Source organism: Melospiza melodia, chromosome 3 (genome assembly GCF_035770615.1).
Source record: "Melospiza melodia melodia isolate bMelMel2 chromosome 3, bMelMel2.pri, whole genome shotgun sequence".
Taxonomy (NCBI): Eukaryota; Metazoa; Chordata; class Aves; order Passeriformes; family Passerellidae; genus Melospiza; species Melospiza melodia.
This window is the reverse complement of record NC_086196.1, coordinates 125,197,083-125,218,501: the sequence shown is the minus strand read 5'-3', so window position 1 is coordinate 125,218,501 and position 21,419 is coordinate 125,197,083. Positions and strand designations below refer to the sequence as shown.

Here is a 21,419-nt window from a genome sequence, read left to right as displayed (position 1 = left end):
GCTAAATACTAAGAGTAATTTATTCCTTGCACTGGTTGTTGGCAAAACTGCCACTGGCTTCAGCAGTACAAGAAATGCACTTGTGGGACTCTGGAAGTGTTAGAGAGTATCTTATGGACCTCCTTAAGCATCGAAGAAGAATAGTCCAACAATTTTCAAATTCAATTAAATTACAAACATTTAAAGTACTCAAATGAGTGTCCCATTTTCGTGGTTGTTTTAACCTGTCTTGGCATGTAACCAATCTATGCACTTTAATTTTTCATCAGCAATTAATACAGGTCTAACGTAAGAAGATATGATAATCTCAATTTTTTATGCCAATTTAAATTTTCAAATTTAAAATAAAACCTCATGTTCTAATACTCCATGTGTACGAAGAAATGTAAGTATTTTTTTATTTAATACCAAAAGAATTCATTAAAACAAGAATATCAAAGAGATCACAGACTTTGGCTCGGTTTCTTTTAATAAGCACCTACACTTGCACAAATTATTTGGCATTTACACCCTTTTTCAAGAAATCACAGACAAATGAGTTACAGAATCAATGAGGCAGACTGTTTCCAATATTTACAGTCTGAAGTTTATAGTCCAAAATTTGTCTCTGAGAGACAAAAAGGACATGAAGTTTTTTTTCATTTGTTCAATTTAGGATTTTTCTCCCCTAGGGAATATTTACTGAGCAAAATGCCACCAGATCAATCTTCACCAAGGTCTTCTTTGTTACCATTGCCTCAGGGAGACACTGGATAAGAAGTGGTCAGGAAATAAAGGTGATGCTCCCTTGACCCAGCAGTTCCTAATGGCTTATTCCTGACTCTGATGATAGCCCAGATTTTGTACCACTGAAAGCAAATTCCAATACTGAGGAAAAACATCTACTTTGTGCAACATCCTGTGTCCCTTTTCACAAGCCAACGCAGTCTACATGTGAGTATCTAATTACACAAAAATAAGCTGCAGTAAGTTGGGCTCTAGCTATAACACTAGAATGCTGTAAAAGTCTGCTGACACAAACTCACATGCAGTATTTTTACAGAAGGGCAACTAAAAATTTCTGGCTGCCATGAGGGCAGGAAGAGGCTGCTTACTGAGAAATATAAATGACCTCTCTAATGACACAAAAAAAGTCCTGTTCACATACTACTACAGTGCCCAGGCAGAAAATGCAGAGGAGAACTGGAATCTGACTGGAGAAGTCAACAGAGTGCCCTGGTGCCCAGTCTTCAGAACTAGATGCTGAAGTGCAGGTCAGAGCTTACAGGCAGCACAAACCACAAGCCACATCTCTAGAGAAAATATTTCTCTAGAACTTTAGAAACTCAACAAGGGGGAAGTCCCTGTTGCAGAGACAAGGAACTACACTGCCTCACGTTTGGGCAGGAAGCAGTAATTTGGTGGGTTCTGATACTGCTTTTTCCAATATAGATATATTTTTCCAAACCTAAGAATGATTTGGTACTGATGCTTTGTCTTTACATGCTGCATGAAACTCAGCAGAAAAATAAAAATCCCCATTTAGGACATGGAATGATCTGGAGGCTTATTCAAGTATGACTTGAGAAGGAAGCAGGTCTTATATCAAAGTGAAATGAACATTGTTGACTAATTTGGTGATAATTGCAAAGTAATTTTACTTGAGCTATTTGTGCTATACTTCTCCTAAAATGTAAATTATGTCAACTCCATTTAAAATGCAAGTCCTACCAATGTGTAGAAACATTTAGGAAATGAGTTACAAATCAATCTTGAGACTTTGGAAGTGACTGTGCATCTTTTGGGGATAAAAGAGTTGAACATTAAATAGCATGGGAGTTTAAAATGGTCAAGAGACAGACATCCCTAGTCACTGTGCAGAACAAACCAAGGAACTGGCTAACACAGAGAGACTCAATGCTCAACCATGAATTGGAGCAATATATCACACACACATCTTTCTTTCTCTCTCCACATGTGCATACAGATAACAAAGCTTTCAAAAAGCTTACCTTAAGCCTAACTCCTCTAAGCAAGGTCAGAGTGGTCACCCACCCAGTAAAAAAAAGCAGAGCTGTTCTTAACCCAAAAGGAATTGGTTCAAAGGCTATTTTCTCTGCAGCAATATGGACTAAGTACTTGAACCCATTCTAAAATTCAGAGAGAGATGTCAGAGAAAACATTGTAAATCTCTGATATAAATATAACAAACCACCTTTGTAGGAAAAAAATCCATACTGCAAAGAAACAAACTTGAGAGAAATGGAAACAAATGGATTTCCAAAACTTTATAGCACAAACTGAAAAAGCCAGGGACTACTCTGCTGCAGATAATTTGAAACTGCATAAATTGAAGGAAAAGAGGCCACTGCTCTTTCTAGCCAGGTTCCAACCCCAAAGTTACTGGGAGATGCCTGTTAACACAGATGAGCTTTCTGATATACACTGAATGATGTATCACAAGGCCTCTCCTGGGTTAGGTATGCAGATAGGATCATCTGAATATCAGGAAGGGAAGAATTTATCCCAGGGGGGCCAGTTAACTCTTCTGGCTCAACGGCTTCATATTTTTGAGCTTGATTCCACTTCACCCAGCAAGCCAGAAAAATAGGTAACTAATGGAACCTGCACGAACTATTAAACAGAAGATGCTCCTGTCTGCCAAAGATGTGGTGATACAAATTATTTTGGGAAAGGCAACAGTCCTACTGTCTTTCCCAAAATTATTTGTAACATCACATTCCTGGAAGACAGGCAAGAGGCATAAAAACCAAAACATGCAGAGATATGACAAGAAAATAAGAGGTTTATGACTCTCCATCTAGAAAGACTCTGACTGAATAGACATATTCTCTTTGTGCAAGAGGGACGATAAATTACTGAAAGCACTCAGTTTACTGTGATATCAAAATATAGAAATTTAGTTAAAAGAATGTGGCTGAGAAGCAGAAAAGAAAATTTGCTTTTTTCAAGGTGTTGCACTCTGGGTAACACAGAGTTGTCTGAAAAAAAGAGAAGGAGCAATTTTCTGGAAGCAAGCTGATTTGCACAAATCTCTGAAACATAAGAGGGGGCAGATGATGTGTGGACATAAGATACCTAGGAGAAGTAATGGAAAAAGCATTTTTCATTAATGTCTCATCCACTGGCTTCTCACAAATTGATTCTATAGGCAATTGTAAGTTCAGATGGAAGAATAGTTTCAAGAAAAATAAAGAAGAAAGTCAAAGGAATGAAAAGTATGTGCTGAGAAGATGGTGCATGAAAGCTTCCCAAGGACTGGCAAGCCTGGAGACAACTGGTGCTGGTGATTGAGCACACATTGTGTCTGTGTGAGTCTGGAACTCAGCCTGTGTCCAAGATGACTGCTCTATGCTGATGAAGACTATGGGGTCACATATGCTGCTGATGAAACGGAGGATCCTCTGACAGACTTTCTGAATACCTACCTGCCAGTAAAGCCCTCTATTTTCTGAGTACATAGTTAGAGTTGTCTTCCCAAAATGTTGCTCTAACCAGGTAATTGTGAGACTGTAGTTCAGATGGGAGACTCTATAAGGTTAATAGCTTCTGAGAATAATATTTGCCTTTAGCAAAAACCTAAACAACTGCAATACCTAACAGAATAAATAAAAGTTTATAGAATAAAAACTATTCTAAGAAATATTGGTTGTGATCTCTATCTACCATAAATTGCCTCCCCTATCAGGGGAAAAAACGATTTTACAACTCACGAGGGGTGATACACAGAGGTATTTTCCAAGAAACTGGGGTGGTTGAGCACCTGGAAGTTGTAGAATACAAGTAAGATTGAAGGAAACAGTGATAAAGATGCTCTCTTCTTTTAATCTGTGCCTGCCAACACATTTATGTTTTCTCTGTATCAGGAGAAAGTATTTTATTTAGAATTTTTTTTCAAGAAAAAACCTAGCTTTAAATTGTGAAAGCCTTTGGCACCTTGTGACATGCTCTCTTAAAGGAAAAATGGAGAGAATGAAGGTTACAGTAGGATTTAAAGAGTTAACATCCTGTTGCCATTTTGGTCCTTGAAGATTTCAGTTTCAAAAGATGGGGTGGTCTGCTTTTTTTTTGTTTGTTTCCGCTCCCTTGCATTTTTCTTTGTTGCTGTTATTTGTTATGGTCCTTATAGCCCCACAACCGTTCATACCAGGAAGCTGAAGGTTTTAAGGAAGACAATAAAACTGTGCTGCAGCAGAAGCAGTGTGTTCTTGTAACTTTGGCTCACATCTTGAAGGCAAGCTGAGGGCCCAGTCCTGCTCTTGGTCATAAACCTGTTTGTGGGGTGAAATGTCTGTAAGCTGCAAGGTGCTGTGTCTGTAGACATAAAAACACAAAGTCTTTACGACTTTTAAACACAAAAAAGGAAAACCTAACTGAAAAATACAAAATGGGTGAGCAGCAATTAATGATTTAAAACTGCTATTAATGCTCCTAGCTGTGAGCTAGTTTTCTAAATTAAATGCCACTCATTGCTCTGTTTCCCCTAGAGATTTTCCAGCTGAATATGATAAAAGAAGTACTTCAAGGGAACAGAAATACTTGCCTAAGAAATTAACATTTCAGAGATTTTGCACAAAGTCCAAATCAAAATTCCCAGCAGACTGGAAGTAAATCTAAAGGTTATATTTTAAAAAACTAAATTGAGTTCTTATAGGGATTCCCAAATTTCTACCTCCAACTCTAAGAGCAGAAACTCCTGGAAACACACTGAGCTAAACTATCATTGCCATAAGCCATAGGAAGAAACTAACAGGCACAGGTGGAGTGGCACCAGTGTAAAATGTAGTGCAACAGACCACTAGGTGATTTTTGGTTGGTTTTGGGGTTTTTTTTGGTTTTTTTTTTAACTTTCTAAAGTCTTTTGTAACTTCCTATTCTTGTTGAGAATGCTGACACTCTCACTTGGAAAAAATATTGCATATGCACCTATACTGCACGACCTTAAACATTTTGACAGGTAGTGACACTCAAAAGCTTTTAAAACTCTGGACACCAAAGACAACACCTTTGATCTCACATTTCAGTGAAGCAATAGCATTGGGGAAGAATATAATGCAATTCTTGGACCACAACATCCTATAGACAAAACCTGGTACATTTTTCTTCTCTTTTGGCTATCAGAGCATTAATTTATAACTTTTTTGAAAAAACAATGAAGTCAAGAGAATCCTATTAAAGGACTAGCTTTCCTCTATTAGAACACTATGCCCATGGTAGTCATGACCTAATGAAAAAACACATTGTGCTTCAAACCAAAAACCTATTGGGCATTATTCGCATTACACACCGACTTAATCCTGTAAGATATTGAAACAGTTATTTAAAGGTTGCAGGACTGACCTCACAGCACTTAGAATTTGCAGGGAAGAGACCAGTGCACACTGCAACTATGGCATATTTTCAAAACCTTTTTTAAGGCAATCACATAACACAGCTGTTAAAAACCACTCTAAAGCAAACATGCTAATAATTGCATCTCAGTAGTTTCCCTGTGTGCTCATTTCAGATCATTTTAATTGCAAACAAGCTCTTAATGCTAGGTTTTTTTATAAAGAAAAGGTAATGAAACAAATTCTGTTTAACAGGGAAAGCTGTTGTCCAGTGACAGTGGACCTTATTTGGAAAGCACTTGACCCACAGATTAAAGAAAGGCACATAGCTAGACTTCAATTATTTCCTCTTTCCTAGAAGAACTAGTTTTAACAAAAACCACAACTTGAAGAAGGCAGCAGTTAAAAGTGCTCAGCAGCTGATAAAACACTGAATCAGATAAAAGTAGTTTATGAGGTTTTTCAAAGTTGCAGTGCAACTTTGTTCTCTAAGTTTTCATGTTTTATAGGAAGACAATATGAATCTTGAAAAACAGAATCCTTTCTATAGCCAGGACAAATGACACAACTAAGTGCAAGTTTAAGGTATGAGAGAAATGGGTTATAAACAGATAGTCTGCAGAATAGGAAATGGTGTTGACAGGATTTCTCTAGGTAAAAAAGTTTTAAATTGGAATGGCAATTATATTTCTGTTGCCATTGAGTTATTAATGGCTAAAGGAAGGCAGCATTGACTCCATGCTCAGAAGGGATAAAGCGAGCTTTATTAGGAACTACACATATTTTATAGACAGGATCTTTCACCCAGAACCTGACTGGTTCTTAAACAGCACCCTTCACACCACTGGTTAATTCGGAACAACAACTTTTTAAAATATCTTTCCATAAACATCACATACCAACATTCCACATGTTCACAAACACCAGGTGCAGAGATTAAGACAATAATTGTTTTAATTCTTTCTCTGAGCATTCTCCCAACTTTCCCCAGGATGATGCCAGGGAAGGTTTCTCTCTCTGTCAGCATCCACATACATCAGTCTGCAGAAGATTTCATGCAAACACTGCGAGTTACATTTTCCTTTGTAAGTGTCTGACAGCTCATGTGCTACAGTAAAAGTCAATATTTTAGCTTTTTTTAATCTAATAAATAACTTTGTTATCAGGACACAAATTTCCAAATTCTACTCTATGCAAGCAAAACGTGGTTCAAAAATATGTTTGGAGCAAAGACAATGTGACCTCCTTTAGTTTAAATAACTGATCCGTCTTCCAGATGTCTTGCAGGCAATGAACAACGAGTTTCTAGGAAAAGATATGCAGGCTAAAAAACTATTTTTCATTTTTTTCAACAAAATGAAAAGTAACCAAAAATCTTTCTTTGCCTAACACTTAATATATTACTAAATCAAAATTAAAACATTCTATTGTTCTTAGGTTATTCTGCTCTTCCAAACAGACTCCTTTAGGTCACTTTTAAAATAAAAATGTTCTTAAAAATAGAAACAAACTACTGATGCAGCTACACTTGAGCATCTCTTCAGTAACATCTAACATAACTTTATGTGACATACATTAGCTCTGTGGTGCCTTCTGCACGATTGGAGCTGTTCATAATATATATTTTAGGTAAGTTGCATTGCCTTTTCAAATTAATCTATCCTGTTCCCGCACTGTAGGCACAGAAGACACTCAGAAATCTCAAGTAACTCTAAACAAATGTTCCCTGTTGCTCTGAAAGGACACAGCCTGAAATCTTTAGCCTCTAAAATTTACCCACAGGTTTCTTTAAAGAAGATAAGGAAATTCTGAGGAATAGACATACCTCTGTTGATATAATCCACTTCTCAGACACAGAAACTCTCCCTCTGTATGACCAAAATTACCGACTATAGCCAGAGCAGCTCATTGTTGAGCCAAAAACTTCCCTGTTGTCATTTTGGCACTAAAAAGCCTCAAATCAGCAGATCAGTTCTTTTTGAAGATTTAAGTATCTAGGTATCTAGGGCATAAATGTACTCAGCACTTTTCAGCAGAAATTCTGTTTCTGCTTCTCTGCTGCAACTCAGCATCCAGCGGCAGCAGACTGGAGGGGAAAAGCACACATGCCTGCAGTCTGTCTAGAAACTGCTATGGCTCATGGCATAATATAGACAGCTTTAAGGAAATTCTAGTTACTAGAGAGAAATTACATCGATTTTTCTTGAATACTCCTGCAAAACAAAGATCTATCAGCCAATATACATAAACTGATTTATTTTATGGTTCAAAAAACCCATAAAAAGCCTCCAGACTTTGGTAATTTGTATTTAAATTAGTAAAAAGGTACTGCATAAATTATACTAGTGCACTTGTTTTTTGACAAGAAAACTGTTTTAACCAGAGCAAGTTGTACTTTCCTTAGCAATGTGGCAACTCACACCATTATTTATGCTCACAGTCAAACATATTTTCTTTACATTTTATCAGTATCTCAAACTAGAATAGCCTCTCTGAAATGCTAATTGTAACTATTACCCATCCCATGATTATTCTCACACTCTTTTGCCAGAACTGGTAACACTGATGTACATGGATGAGAAAATTCCTGCCCCTCACTGCAATTGCACAGGGATTTTGTTTACTTTTGAGTCAGTAATGTCTAAATTGGATTAAAATAAATTGCTTATGAGCCTTTCTCTAAAGAAACTGCTTTCATGACTGCTATATTTAATGCCAGTTTACACTAGAACTTCATTTTTTTTACACCAGTCTCATATGAATGAGTCTCCATGAAGATCATACTCAATTTCAGATTATTCTTAAGGACTACAAACCTTTTGAAGACATACTCAAATTTTGCCGACATACTCATGGAGTGAACATAGTACCTGTCACGCTGGCACTGTTCATTATGGTCAGACAAAAATCAAATTATATGATCAGAAGAGTGACCAATCTAAAAATCAGAAGTCTTTATCTGTCTAATAATGTGTTTAAACTTGTGTACACTCGCCTGTCTGGGCAATTGATGCTCTCAGCAATAATAATCTGAGTGGGTGGCTGAAAATGAAGTGACTGGGCCTCAGATGTACCACTGATGCAAATGACTGCAGTTCAGCAGGACACACATTCTTTCATCTAGGGAAATATTTATGATTCCAGAAGTTAGACATAAGTAATTAAAATATTTTACCTGTTAATACTTGGAAATAAAATCAGTAGTGTTTTCAACATGTATTATCTTATAATCATAACTGAAGTGTCACTAAATGTCTGACTAAAATGTCATAAAGAAAACTCTGAAAATTAAATATTATCTGTTTGTGGATTTTTTTTTTAATATTGCAATTGCAGACTTCATAATGTCTATGTGATTGCTGATACACATTACCAAGTCCAAATAATGCCAACCAAAAAATCCTGATTGGTCTTTCCTTTCAACATATTATTACTTTCATAATTTTAGCTACTGAGATTAATGACAGAGGTGACAGAAAGGAAAGAAGAATAATGCACAACATTGCTAGAGGCCATATACAGTTAAAATATAGCGAAATTAACAGTTGAAATATAGTGACATTAGCAGTCATTATTTCAGTGTTGACCATAATACTGCTATTCCATCGATTCTAAAAGACATCACAATGCAATCAGTACTTGTTCTTTGGGTAAAATATACATGAAAGCTTCCTTAATGTCCTGGTTTTAGCTGGGATAGGATTAGTTTTCTTCCTAATAAATGGCACCCTGTTGTGTTTGGGATTTAGTATGACAATAATATTGATAACACATGAATGTTTGGGTTGTTGTTATGTAGTGCTTACCCCAATCCAAGGACTTGGAAGCAAAGCCAGGACAGTTGACCCAAACTGGCCAAAGGGATATTCCACACCACAGAGCATCATGTTCAGTTTACAAACTGGGGGGGAAACTGAGGAGGAGTAGCACTTACCTGCAAGTAATTACTTAGGGGCATTGACCAGGCTGTGATTCCCAACATTTTTTTTTCTTTATCTATGGTGCATTTTTACACACACTTAAGCAAAATGTCTAATTTTTTATCTTCTCCTAGAACTATGCCCTGAATAAATATTCAAAATAAAAAAAAAAATCTCTAAAGAAACAGAAAACAAAAGAGAAAACTCATTTATGTACACCAATACCAAAGCAGTAATATATACAAGCTGCACTTTCACAGAAGAAAAAGACACTTCTCAAAACAAATGAACATGGTTTCTCTTTTAGGTGAATTACTTAAATAACAGTGATACTATAGCAATTGTGAAGGTCTAAGCAAGGTTGGCGTAACAAGAAAAAGAATATATTTAAGCAAATTATGTAACTTGAAAAAAACAAACTAGCCTTGAAGTCAAGAGTCTATTATAGGCCTTTTAATTGAGCCATTAATAAACAGACAGGCAATCTAAGTGTAACACCTAAAACAACATATGTTTCAAGTAACTGCAACCAGAATACCGACACAGTACCTTAGCTTTATCCCTCATGGATCCTTTTCCCAGGATGGACATTTTTGCACCTGTTTCTTCTTGTAACCTCTTTAAAGAGTTTCCTCTTGGTCCAAGCAATTTCCCAACGAAATTGAACTAGAATGAAAATAAGAGAACTCTTTTAGACCCAGAGGTACTTTTCCAAAAACTTAATAAACATGATGACTAAACAAGAAAATTTTACTTTCCTTTAAAAGAAATACTCCTACCTAGCTTTGAGCCTAATTGACAGAGATACAAGACTGGAGAACCAAGATATTCATTCATGTAGTGTGAAAGACTGTAAAAGCATTCATGGTTTATTTGAACCCTGGGTGGCTCCTCTCTAGGACTGACAGGCCAGTGGCTGCTAGGTTTAGTGAATTGCTAAACAAGGTATTTGCTCATGAGATGGTACTGGTGAAACTCAGAAAATGCCTCGGTTCTTTCCCAGGTTAGCCAGCTTTACTTGCAAGTAATATATCCTGCAAAGTTAGAGCTTTAGATAGATTTTTAGGATTTGATGCTTCACACATTGACTTGAAAGTAAGTGCTGTTTTGTGTAATGGCTTCAAATACCTGCTCTGCCAGCACCAGAACAAATGACAATCAACAGATCGTGGTAGATATTCAAGGACATTTTCTAAAATGAACACAGCTTTGTCTTCCACACTGCTAATATTCCTAAACACTGCACACTTCACATACAGCAGTTTTTTCTGGAGAGATGTCTACTGGAAAATCAGGAGACAGAACAATAAATAAATGAGGTGTTAATATCATGTCCACACAAAGCAGCAAAAAGGGAGGAGTCTATTAAGTAATTTGTTTATTCTGTAATCAACAGTCTCTTCATTTACTTTTTTTTTATTCTTTTAAAAATGCTATGGTATGTGGTCTTCAGAAGCTGACTGGACATCATCAGCACTTGCTTAAGATGTTTTAGAATTATGTTCAAGTCTGAACAGACAGTATTCTGGTCTGGCTTTCAACAAAGAATAAGCTCCACCTAAGCAAGAGGAATGTCATTGTATCAGCACTTCCTTGGTTTTGTTTCAGAGAAATAGAACATGACGTTAAGAAATATCAATCACGAAAATTTGTCGCTGTCAAAAATACACACAAAAGTCTCTAACGATGTTATAATATACATTGTTTTGCACTTCTTTCTGTTTTAAAAATGAAAATATGTGGAAATATTCTTGTTTTCACTTTAACCAGCAAGAATGTAACACAAATGCATCAGCCATGTTAGTAACACCCGAACTCTGAATCACGCCAGATGCTCTGTCGCAGACATTTTTTCACAGAAATCCTTTCTTTCAGACTTGTGCATCTTCTGGGAAGCAAAGGCCCCAGAAGAAGAATGTAAACAATGATTATCAGCTGCTGTGAAATACAATAGGATGCACCTGTGATTGGTTCATGTTCCATGTGTACAATATTAGGGCCAATCACAGGGCAAGCTCTCTGGAACACAGGACAGAGAACTCTCTTGTTTTTAGATTCTTTTCGATCCTATTCTTAGCTTAGCAAGCCTCTGCAACTTCTCTCCTTATTCTATTTAGTATAGTTATAATGTATTATATATCATATATCAATAAATTCAGCCTTCTGATCATCAACTAAGATTCTCGTCCTTCTCTCACCATGGAGACCTCCTCAGGTCGCTGTAATAATGCTCCAAATCTCAAGCTCGCTTTTAGTCCAGTGTCTTAATTAAAAATAAATTTTAACTTCCTTCAAAAACTGGTTAAGCTATCTAAGAAAACAGTATGTAATCACAGGGAAAATAAATATGTACAGTAAAATCTACTGCCACCTAAACCAAAAGATAATGTACCCATGGGGGAAGTAGTAAGTGGTAAGATTTTCAGGAAAATTTAGCATGATTTGAAGCTCCAAAATCAGTTTTTTCAGTTTTTTGGTGTGTTTTTACTTTTTTCCAACTCTACCTGTTGATTTAATAAAAGGTATCAGCTCTTAAAATAGGGTAGAATTTCAAGTCAATGTCCCAGTCAATGTATCAACAATCCTATGATTTCAAACTGTTGCTCAGCCTCTTCCAGGGAAAACCTAGCCTGGAAGAAGTTGCTGGCTTCCAATTGATTATTCAATTTTGCATGAAAATAAACCAAATGATGAGGAAGAAATGGCAAGAACTGAACTTTAATACTAGATAGTAGACTTAATCTATTGATAGAAATAAGATTTCAAAAATAACCCATTTATATACATGTATGTAAAGTTTATTAGGGATGGCTGAGCAAACAGCAGAGCTTTTGTTTCTCTGCAAGGTCCCTCTTACCTGCAGACAGGAGAGTGTCACAAGTTTCACCACCAAATCTTTTGTGACACTTACAGATCATCAATCAGACAAGAGCCATGTCCTGCTGAGTCCTTTCAGTGTTTCTTAGTATAAAAAAAAGCCACCCCTTCAAAGGTGAAAGAACTGTAACATTATGTAACTTTGGAGGAAACTATGAGAAGGCCAACCAAAGCTTGACTACATTTGGTCTCTGAATGGAATAAAACTATTACATTACACTCTGTGAAGATTTATGTTGACCATTTACATTTAAGCACTTCATAAACTGTATAATCATTACCTTGACATATTGCTGCAAAGGAGCAGTATGGCCAGCATAGACCATGTTATGTGCTAAGTGGATTTTAATCACCTCACAGGAAATAAGTGGCTGGGGATTTTAATTCTATTGATTATGTAGCAGACAGACACCCACATTTCATCCACTATCTACAAAATATGTATGAGGAAGGAAACAGTTATTTACAACAAAAAAACTGATTTGCTTTAAGTTTGGTTTTGTCTAAAATTGCAGAAAAGCCACGGCACTCCATCTGTCGTCCTACTGTTACTATAATCCCAAAACTGCCCAAGGTCTGAAAGTACTAGTAGACCAAAACTGCCCAAGGTCTGAAAGTACTAGTAGAGTAACTTTGACTCAATAACTTGTGAAAAATTACATACTTTATGTTCACATATAGGTAAAAGAAGCACACAGGAAAGAGGATGTTTCAGTGAACAACCCGAAATGTAGAAATCTGAAACACAACTTCATTTCTCTCCTCTCTTTTTTTTTTTTTTTTTTTTTTTTAAATGAAGATATACTGAGCAGAACCAATTTTAATACTGGAAAGTTTAGGCTCCAGTTACAGCCACATGCACACACACACAACCTGAGCACAGAGACAGTGAAGGAAAATGTGGAAACTCAGGCAGCTGGACCGCATATAATGGTGAGCCTTGCCCACAAACACACATTCCTGGTACAGCAGCTGTAACTGTAAATCTTATTCTGCAATCTCAGATCCAATCCAATTCTGCCATGTGTACAGATTTTCTACAAATAATAGTAGCTCTAAGTCTCTGGGATAATATCTGGTCATATTAGGAGAGGACAGCTAAGAAATGCTGACATATAGAAGAGAGAGTATTAAAAGAAAGCTTTCACTACTGGGGAGCAAACAAACTTCCATTTGAAAAATATTTTAGTGTTTCTAGATGTTCCTAGAGGTGGCTTAACTTTTCAATCATGTTTATGAACATGATGAACAAGCTAGGCTTTCTAGCTTGCAGAAACCCTTCCTGGTTTATGGCAGAGATATTTTATATTATTTTCTTGGATTTTTTTATCATTTGTCTGGGGGAGATGATGCATGTCTTCAGGGGAAAATGATTAGGTGAAAGCAGAGGATGCAGAGGATGCTTTACTTATAATCAAATGCATGATGTTTCGTGTATCAACAACTGTGGAATAAACCTTCTCCTCCGCAAAATAAAACCTGACAGAGAATACAGCTCAATAGATCTTTCCTTTATCTACAGCCAGTATCTCCAAAATCTTCCCCAACCAATATATACACAGAGTTTCCAGAGATTTATCTGCATCCTGATTACTTTCACACTTCACACAAGCAATCAGACAGTAAAGTGCTCAAAGCCAAAGCTCTGGCTCTCCAGTTTTCATCAAAAGTTTTTGTTCCAACTACCTCAAGACAACATACCACAGGTATAACAAATCTAAGGGATAGTTTATAGCATCAGCATTCAAGCCTCAAGCTAAGTACAATGACCGGTAGAAAATGCATGTTTACATTTAGAAGAATATTTGTTGCCCTTAACTGATGCAGCCTGAATACATTTCTACTAGAACTGTAGCACTTCTTACTTTATAAAATCTAATTTAATAGGGTTTTAAAACCAGAATAAAGGAATATGCTTACCATTCAAAAAACATGTTTGTGTCAGTGACTGTTTCTATTTTATGCACAGATCAGTGTTCAGAGCAGTAACAAAAGCTAGATAAATAATGAATGGGTAAGACAAATGTTTCCAACTATAAGATAATGCAGAACAAAGCCCTGAACTGGGAGAAGAAATTAATTTCTTCTAGAAGCAGCAAAGCAAAAATAGCCCTGGCTTAACAACATGAAACAGGTTTATTATTTCTCAGTGTTTTCTTCTCCATTGCTATCAGTTCCTTTGTGGAGAGACAAAGTATATTTTCAGAGCTACTTATCCTCATGAAATCCTGTCCTTATTCATGGAGAGCAGGATGGGGGTAAGGGTGGGGAAGAATCTTTCTAAATTCCACCCTGTTCTGAGGAAAAGTGGAGAAGACAAAGACAGCCACACCTGAATAAAACCTTACTGTTTGAGACCTGCCTATAATAAAGGTCCTGTTCTAGGACTTCTGACAGCTCATTTAATTTAGAAAAGCATTTATTTTAAAAGCATCTCATATCCCTTTTGATATGCACAAGGGACTTCATGTTCAGGGAGTACTGGACTACTACGAACACAAATTTTATTTTTCTCAGCATTTTGTAAGCACTGTATTACAATGCCTGTAATAATGCTTTAACTTTTGGTCAGCCCTGAATTGGCCAGGCATTTGGACTGAGCATTATAGGTCTTATCCTACTGGAACTATTCTACTGCGGGAAATGGAAAGATAGAAACTTCCACAGACATAGAAGGGTTTGATTTGCAACCTTGGAAGAAGCTTGGGTTGATGCAAAATTAAAGTACACAGAACTTAAGCAGAAAAAATTATAAACTTATGTTTCTATAGTTGTAAGTGAGCATATACTTTAAGTAAGTGATAAACTGCATTGATAAGATGGTGAAGAGTTTATAATGTAGGCGTGTAATTGTATAGAGTAATCTAAGAGTTCAGATGTTCTAATAGAAGCGTATGTGTGTATGTGTGAGAGTAGCCCAGTGGATAAAAGTATCCACAGGGCAGTAGAAGTAAGTAAAGGTGATAGGTTAGAACAGCAAAATAAACTTTGTGGCAACTGTCCATTTGATTAGAAAGTTATATATTGTCTTGTAATGAAGAACTTGTGACCATTTTGAGCTATGGCTGACTGCTTGCTCTCTCAAACCTCACAGCCTCTGAGACCAATGTTTATCTGAGGAGCAATAAATCAATTTTAGCCCGACTGTGGTCCCATCCCTTCATTAAAAGTGGCAATAGTATTATTCTATTCTATTCTATTCTATTCTATTCTATTCTATTCTATTCTATTCTATTCTATTCTATTCTATTCTATTCTATTCTATTCTATTCTATTCTATTCTATTCTATTCCTCAGCAGATTCTGCAGAGTCCAGTTTGTCTCCCTTTATATGTAGCTGCTCACCCCATTCAATATCTAGTAGTTCTTGGCTTTAACAAAATGAACTTAGTGTTCCAGATAAGCATGCAACATAATTTTTTTACTACAGCTATGTCATGTGATGCTTGCTGTCTCTTGTAGAAGAGCTTCTGAGACACCTGTTTGGTAGGACTGAACCTTGCAGGGCTCTACTTTAGCAGGGCATGTCAGGAGACAGCAAACACCAGAAGCAGAAGATGAATTGGAGATCTACTCCAAACAAAGTGTGCTACTGCTTTCTTATCCTTTTGTATCAGAGAAATGTCTCCGCAGCAGTCCCAGAACCAAAGGAGAAAAGGAGAAAGCTGCCCTTTCCTACAGAGCTCCCTGGGTCTCATCTCTCTGTTAGACTTTGAACAATAACCCAGTGCCAGGCCACACACAGAAAAATTAAATGTTCAAAGGCAAAATACAGCTTCTTGAAAACTCTAGGCCAAATTAATTTCAGGTTTAAATCAGTGGAATTGCTTCAAGAATAAATTAAATCTGATTAACAAAGTTAGAATTATTAAAGTTACTGTGACTAGAAGATTTACCTAAGAAATAAATGGGGTTTTGTTACACCTTTTTTTATCTTGAGAAGTGCTGGGAACTTGTATTTACGGTGTGCTAGAAGAAGATGCTGCAATACTTGTCTGGCTATTTACTGGCTCATTGCAAGAATCTAAATCTACAGTGAAAATATATTTTTGGCATAACTCCATGAAACAGATGGTCAGCAACTCCAGACAAAAATCTTCCACGTAAAAGTCTACACTGATATAGGAAAAATATCTCCTCACTTTTCACTTTTAGCAATTTTCTCTCAGAATTCTGGTAACAAGTTGAGGCGTTCAAATAAAGTGATTTAAATGAGCCTTAAAATGAAAATAAATTTTAGGATAAAAAGAAAAAATTGGTATCTGATATACCCTTATTCAGTTAAACTTTCGTACGTCAGGAGAAACTGAATGGCTCTTTCTCTAATACATGCATTAGCGGTGTCATTTTTTAAAATCTGCTAATCTGTGAAACGCTCAAGCATTTTATTTTATGTGGTTCTGTTTTTAAACCTAAGGTGAGGTAATTAAGGAAAAGTCAAGGAACAAATTAAAGTTGTGAATCTATATTAAATCCTCAATTAACAAGTTGTTAATTGCAAAGGTTTTATTATTTAGTTGCAGAAGTATCCAGAGGGACTCATTGTGCCAGGCACTGCACAGCCATGCAGGAAGACACGATCTTGACCCTACAGAGCTGTCAAATATGTTTAAAAAACCCAAACCAGACCTTACTGAATGTATGTAGCAACTATTGCTTATCTGGACTGTGAGGAAGTTACTGCTGAAACCACTGCTGTTGAAACCACCAGGCTCAGATATCAAAGAGGGTATTCATACTCAAAGTGCACCAGCACCAGCTTCTGCTGGCAGAAAGACAACACCAGAGCCTGCTTTCTGCAACTCAGAAATGAGAAAGAGGATCCTAATGTTCAAGGCAAGGTGGGATGGGGTTCTCAGCAACCTGGTCTAGTGGAAGATGCTCCTGCCCACAGCCAGGGTGACTGGAACCAGGTGATCTTTAAGGTCCCCTCCAAATCAAACGATTCTACAACTGTATGTCACACCTTGGCTTTTGTCTTTCTCCTGCAACCTGGATTATTGCACTGCTCTTCCTAAGGGTGTCCCAATTTGTCCAGCCCAGCTGGGGCAGTGGGGAAGGCCAAGGGCAAACAGGAATGGTTCTCAGGCTTCTTGAGCCTGGGCTAGGGAGAGATTAAAGATTTCAGCAAACTGGCCACCAGCCAGAGGTCCTGACTGATCCCAACCCATACCTCTAAAAGGTAAGGAAGTTCTTTGACGGCTCACTGCTTCCCGCTGGGAAACTATGCAAGAAGAGCAGTATTTTTAAAAACTGCAGAGTATGCTGAGCTAAACATGACTTTCCCTTGTACTGGATTTGTATTTTATTGAATGAAGGGCAAGAGGATTCTTTAGGACACAAAGTCATCTGGCATTTAACATTCATTCTAGCCAAGCTTGAAGTAGTCAAATTTTACCACTTAGGGGAAAGTCAAATACAAAGTAAGTAATAAGGAATTCCTGGAACTATGTGTCTAAGACTGGCTCATTTGGAAGACATTACCTAAAATGGTATTTATACAAATGCCAACAATTTAGGCTGCACAAGTGCACCACTGAGCTTTTTCCACAGTGCACAAAGAAGTTTATAATGAACATACTCACAGGTATGGAAATGGGTACCGAGACTATAACACTTAAAAGCACAATCGACATTTGGCTAATTGGGCTTATTACTCCCACAGATACACAATTTACCGGTCACAGTAATAAACACCATCTGCTCTTTGCTAACTGGCAGCAACCTAACAACTTCTTTCTAACTTGAAGAGTTTGTAGTGTAAAAGAATATCTAAAGAAGTAGTAGTACAGACAGTGGGACTTCAATGCACATCATCTTACTCTTACTGAACTGAATATGATTTCCTATTATGTGAAAGATTTCTCTTTGCCATATGATATATTTCCCAAGATAAGCTCTAAGTCAACAAGAAACAGGATAAGTTAGGGTTGAATACCCAACCATAAAAATAATATATCTTTCCCATGTATGTTAGTGGACTACTAAAATGTAGCATAAAACACAAATTTCTGATCAGTCAAGGAAATATAACAGTTAATTTGGACCCACTGTATTAATGGACTGATTTAACATACATGCATATAGTATCTAATTTTGTAGACATCACTGTATTAAATCACAAATTGTTTATGTTAATATAATTGAAAACTCTGTTAGTCAACTTGATTTTGCCTTTTGCTAATAAAGTAATTATACTTACAACAGCATTTAAGTATCAATTTACATATACTGAGCATTATGCAAACAATTTTATTGTCAAGTCACATCCATAATCCAAGCAAAGCATTACTTTAAATCGACTGACATATGCAAACCACATAGCTCTGTGGAAATTAAAGAAGCCTATGAAAGCACAGCAAAATATTTTATGAAACTCTGGTTCCTTCACCTTCCCCTGCTGCATTTTCTACACTGCTTTTTTTTGTTCTTTGTTACTAAGGGCAAATTCAAGAAGACAATTTTTTTTCCTTCCTTCCATCTCATTATCTTCTACTATCATTAGAGAAGAAAACCAAGTATCCTTCAAGATTTTTTAATGAGGTATTGGCTGATCTGAGATGGTAATGCAAAGAAATAGTTGAAGAGGAGCAAAGCATTCCAAAATAACACTGACAAGGAGGAAAAAGTTAATACACTTAATTCAAGGACTCAAACTGATGCTGAGTTCTGTTCCCAAAGAACACAGTAAGACATCTGTCTGATCTCTACTATAAATTCAGGTGAAAATGACACAAATTTAAGAGAATGGACATTGTGCTCTATTTGACCATTCAGTCAGATGTGACAGGACAGAAATAAACTGGGACAAGGCAGGATAAATACCATTAAGTAAATTGCCATTGTTCATGAGCTGATTATCAAAAGACATCTCATGTAGCTATCTGTTCAAAGAGCAGATTGCACACTAACTGAAAGTACTTTTTCTTCATTTTTTTTTCTCACAGTGATGAGCTTATGGAAAGAAAACAGCCAGCATTACCTCCATTATCTGGCAGAGAGCTTTCCATTGGTTTATATAGGTAACATACTGGGCCCAGAAAGAGCATGTCCATTCTCCAAACTGGAACTGCCCCAGCTTGCATTTTAACATGCAGACCAGGGGACCTGCGGGGCCTCCTCCTCCACAGTACACAAGGCTAAGTGCAATAGTAAAAATTAATGGAGCTGATACCTGATTTTACATTTCATTTAACTCTGCTGATTGGAACCCCAAATTTAAAATATAGAGTAATTTAAAATAAAGAGTAATTCCCCTGTAGTTTGATAGCAATGCAACAGATTTGCTAACTGTAAAGAATCAATCACTGTGCTAAACAAGGATACAACAAACAAGACTCTTTTCCCCCCATTATTTTTGGTTGTTGGAGAGGGTCCAGAGGAGGCCATGAAGAAGATCAGGGGACTGGAGCACCTCTCCTGTGAAGAGAGGGTGAGAGAGCTGGGGTTGGCCAAACTGGAGAAGAGGGCCCTGGGGAGGCCTCAGAGCAGCATTCCAGATCCTGAAGGGACCCTACAAGAGAGATGGAGAGGGACTGTTTACACAGGCACAGAGTGACAGGACAAGGTGGAATGGCTTCAAAGGGAAAGAGGGTAGATTAAGATCAGATACAAGGAAGAAATTTTTCACTGTGAGAGTGGTGAGGAACAGGTTGCCCAGAGAAGCTGCGGATGCCTCATCCCTGGCTGTGTTTGAAGCCAGGCTGGATGAGGCCCTGAGCAATCTGATCAAGTAAAATGTGTCCCTGCCCAGTAACCCAAACCATTCTCTGATCCCATGATTCTATGATTTGTAAATATTCATAATTTGCCAAGTTGAAAGCTCATAGCACAAGTTGAAAGCTCATAGCACTCTCTATTTGCAAATTAGAACATCTCTTCATTCTCTTTAAAAAAAAAAAAAACACAGAAATCACAGGGTTTTATAGTATCTGAGTATCAAAAAAACCCAAAAACCTGAGACACATTTGTAATACTCTGCTGATGGCTTTCCTTTGCAAGCAACGTAAGTGTGCTTCAAACTTCATTAATGTAGCACAGAAAAAAGAACTTGCAGGACAACCAAGACATACAGCATGTGACAAATGAGATGGCAAGCATGAGCTGGAAGGCCTGAGTACCTTTGAATAATGCAGGCTGTAATACCCAACAGTCTTGTCACTGCCATACAAAAATTCCTGGGTGAACAAAACTGTGGTTTGGATGCCCCTACCTGATAAAATATTAAATGATCTTCTGTTTTTTTCACTTGCACTTTTTTTTAAATTCTCACACCCCAGGCTCAGATCTGATTCACACTTAAAATAATATTATAGAAGTAATATTGAATTCTCTAACACAAGATTTAGAAATGCCTCAGAGGTGTATTTCATAACCATCTGATTTTAACTTAATATTTATTCATTCATAATTACCTTTCTTTTAGCACATCTACAACCTTCAAGAAGGATGAACATGTTTGTAAAATACATGTTAAAGACAGCCACCAATATGAAGGCAGTGAATATTTTCAATTCACCTTGTCAAGACAGGTCCCAAGCTCCAGCTTGTCAAGGGAGCTGGGAGTGCTCTCCTGGAAGGGCTGAAGTGACACAGCCATACCCAAATAACAGATTTGGTATCTAGGAAGATGATTCAGGCTTTGAAACACTTTCACAGTGGCATCTGACCAAGCTGTGAGACTCATGTCTATGTACTGAATTTCAAGCACATCAGTCCCATTTCCACACCCTTCCCTGCCTGCAGCTGCCACTCACCTCCAGTTCAACTGCCTCATTCATTCATTCAGTAACTGTGTGAACTTTGGGATCTCACACACAATTATGTTTAAAAAAAGTCATAAATTCCAGGTCTGGAGCTCAATGTCTAGGTCTTGCAATGAACAGAAGAACAATTCTAGTTCTCTTGGGAATCTTCATCTTCCAGTACTTTTTCATATTTCTCCAGGAAATCACTGCATTCAAATATTACAAATGAGGAAATGTTTTGATTTGCAACCCCCAGCATTTATACTCCCTTTGTGCCTGCAAATGCAATAGCTACTGAAATGAACTAAAACAATGACAGCAAATATGTGACAAAACCATGTGAAACAAGAAGGAAAATTAACTTCCAACAGACACTGAGGGGAAATGTAAGTGCAAGTTTACGTGTAACATTATAGTTTGTGTAAATCTCAAAAGTGCTTTGAAGCTTTTTATTTGATAAAGACCATATATGTCTCAAACATTTAGATTATGGCAAAGTAGAGGAAGCAAACTGATATATTCTTAAAGGAAAAATCTAAAGATTC

The 21,419-nt window shown here is 37.0% G+C and overlaps 1 protein-coding gene across 3 annotated transcripts in view; it reads right to left on the bottom strand.

Moving 5' to 3' along the window:
- Nucleotides 1-21,419, bottom strand: part of KHDRBS2 (KH RNA binding domain containing, signal transduction associated 2) — a 339,264-nt gene that overhangs the window by 223,167 nt on the left and 94,678 nt on the right. For all 3 annotated transcript variants that reach the window (XM_063153003.1, XM_063153001.1, XM_063153002.1), the window contains exon 3: nt 9,800-9,916. In XM_063153003.1, coding sequence (XP_063009073.1) covers nt 9,800-9,916 — 117 coding nt within the window. The remainder of the gene's footprint in view (nt 1-9,799; nt 9,917-21,419) is intronic.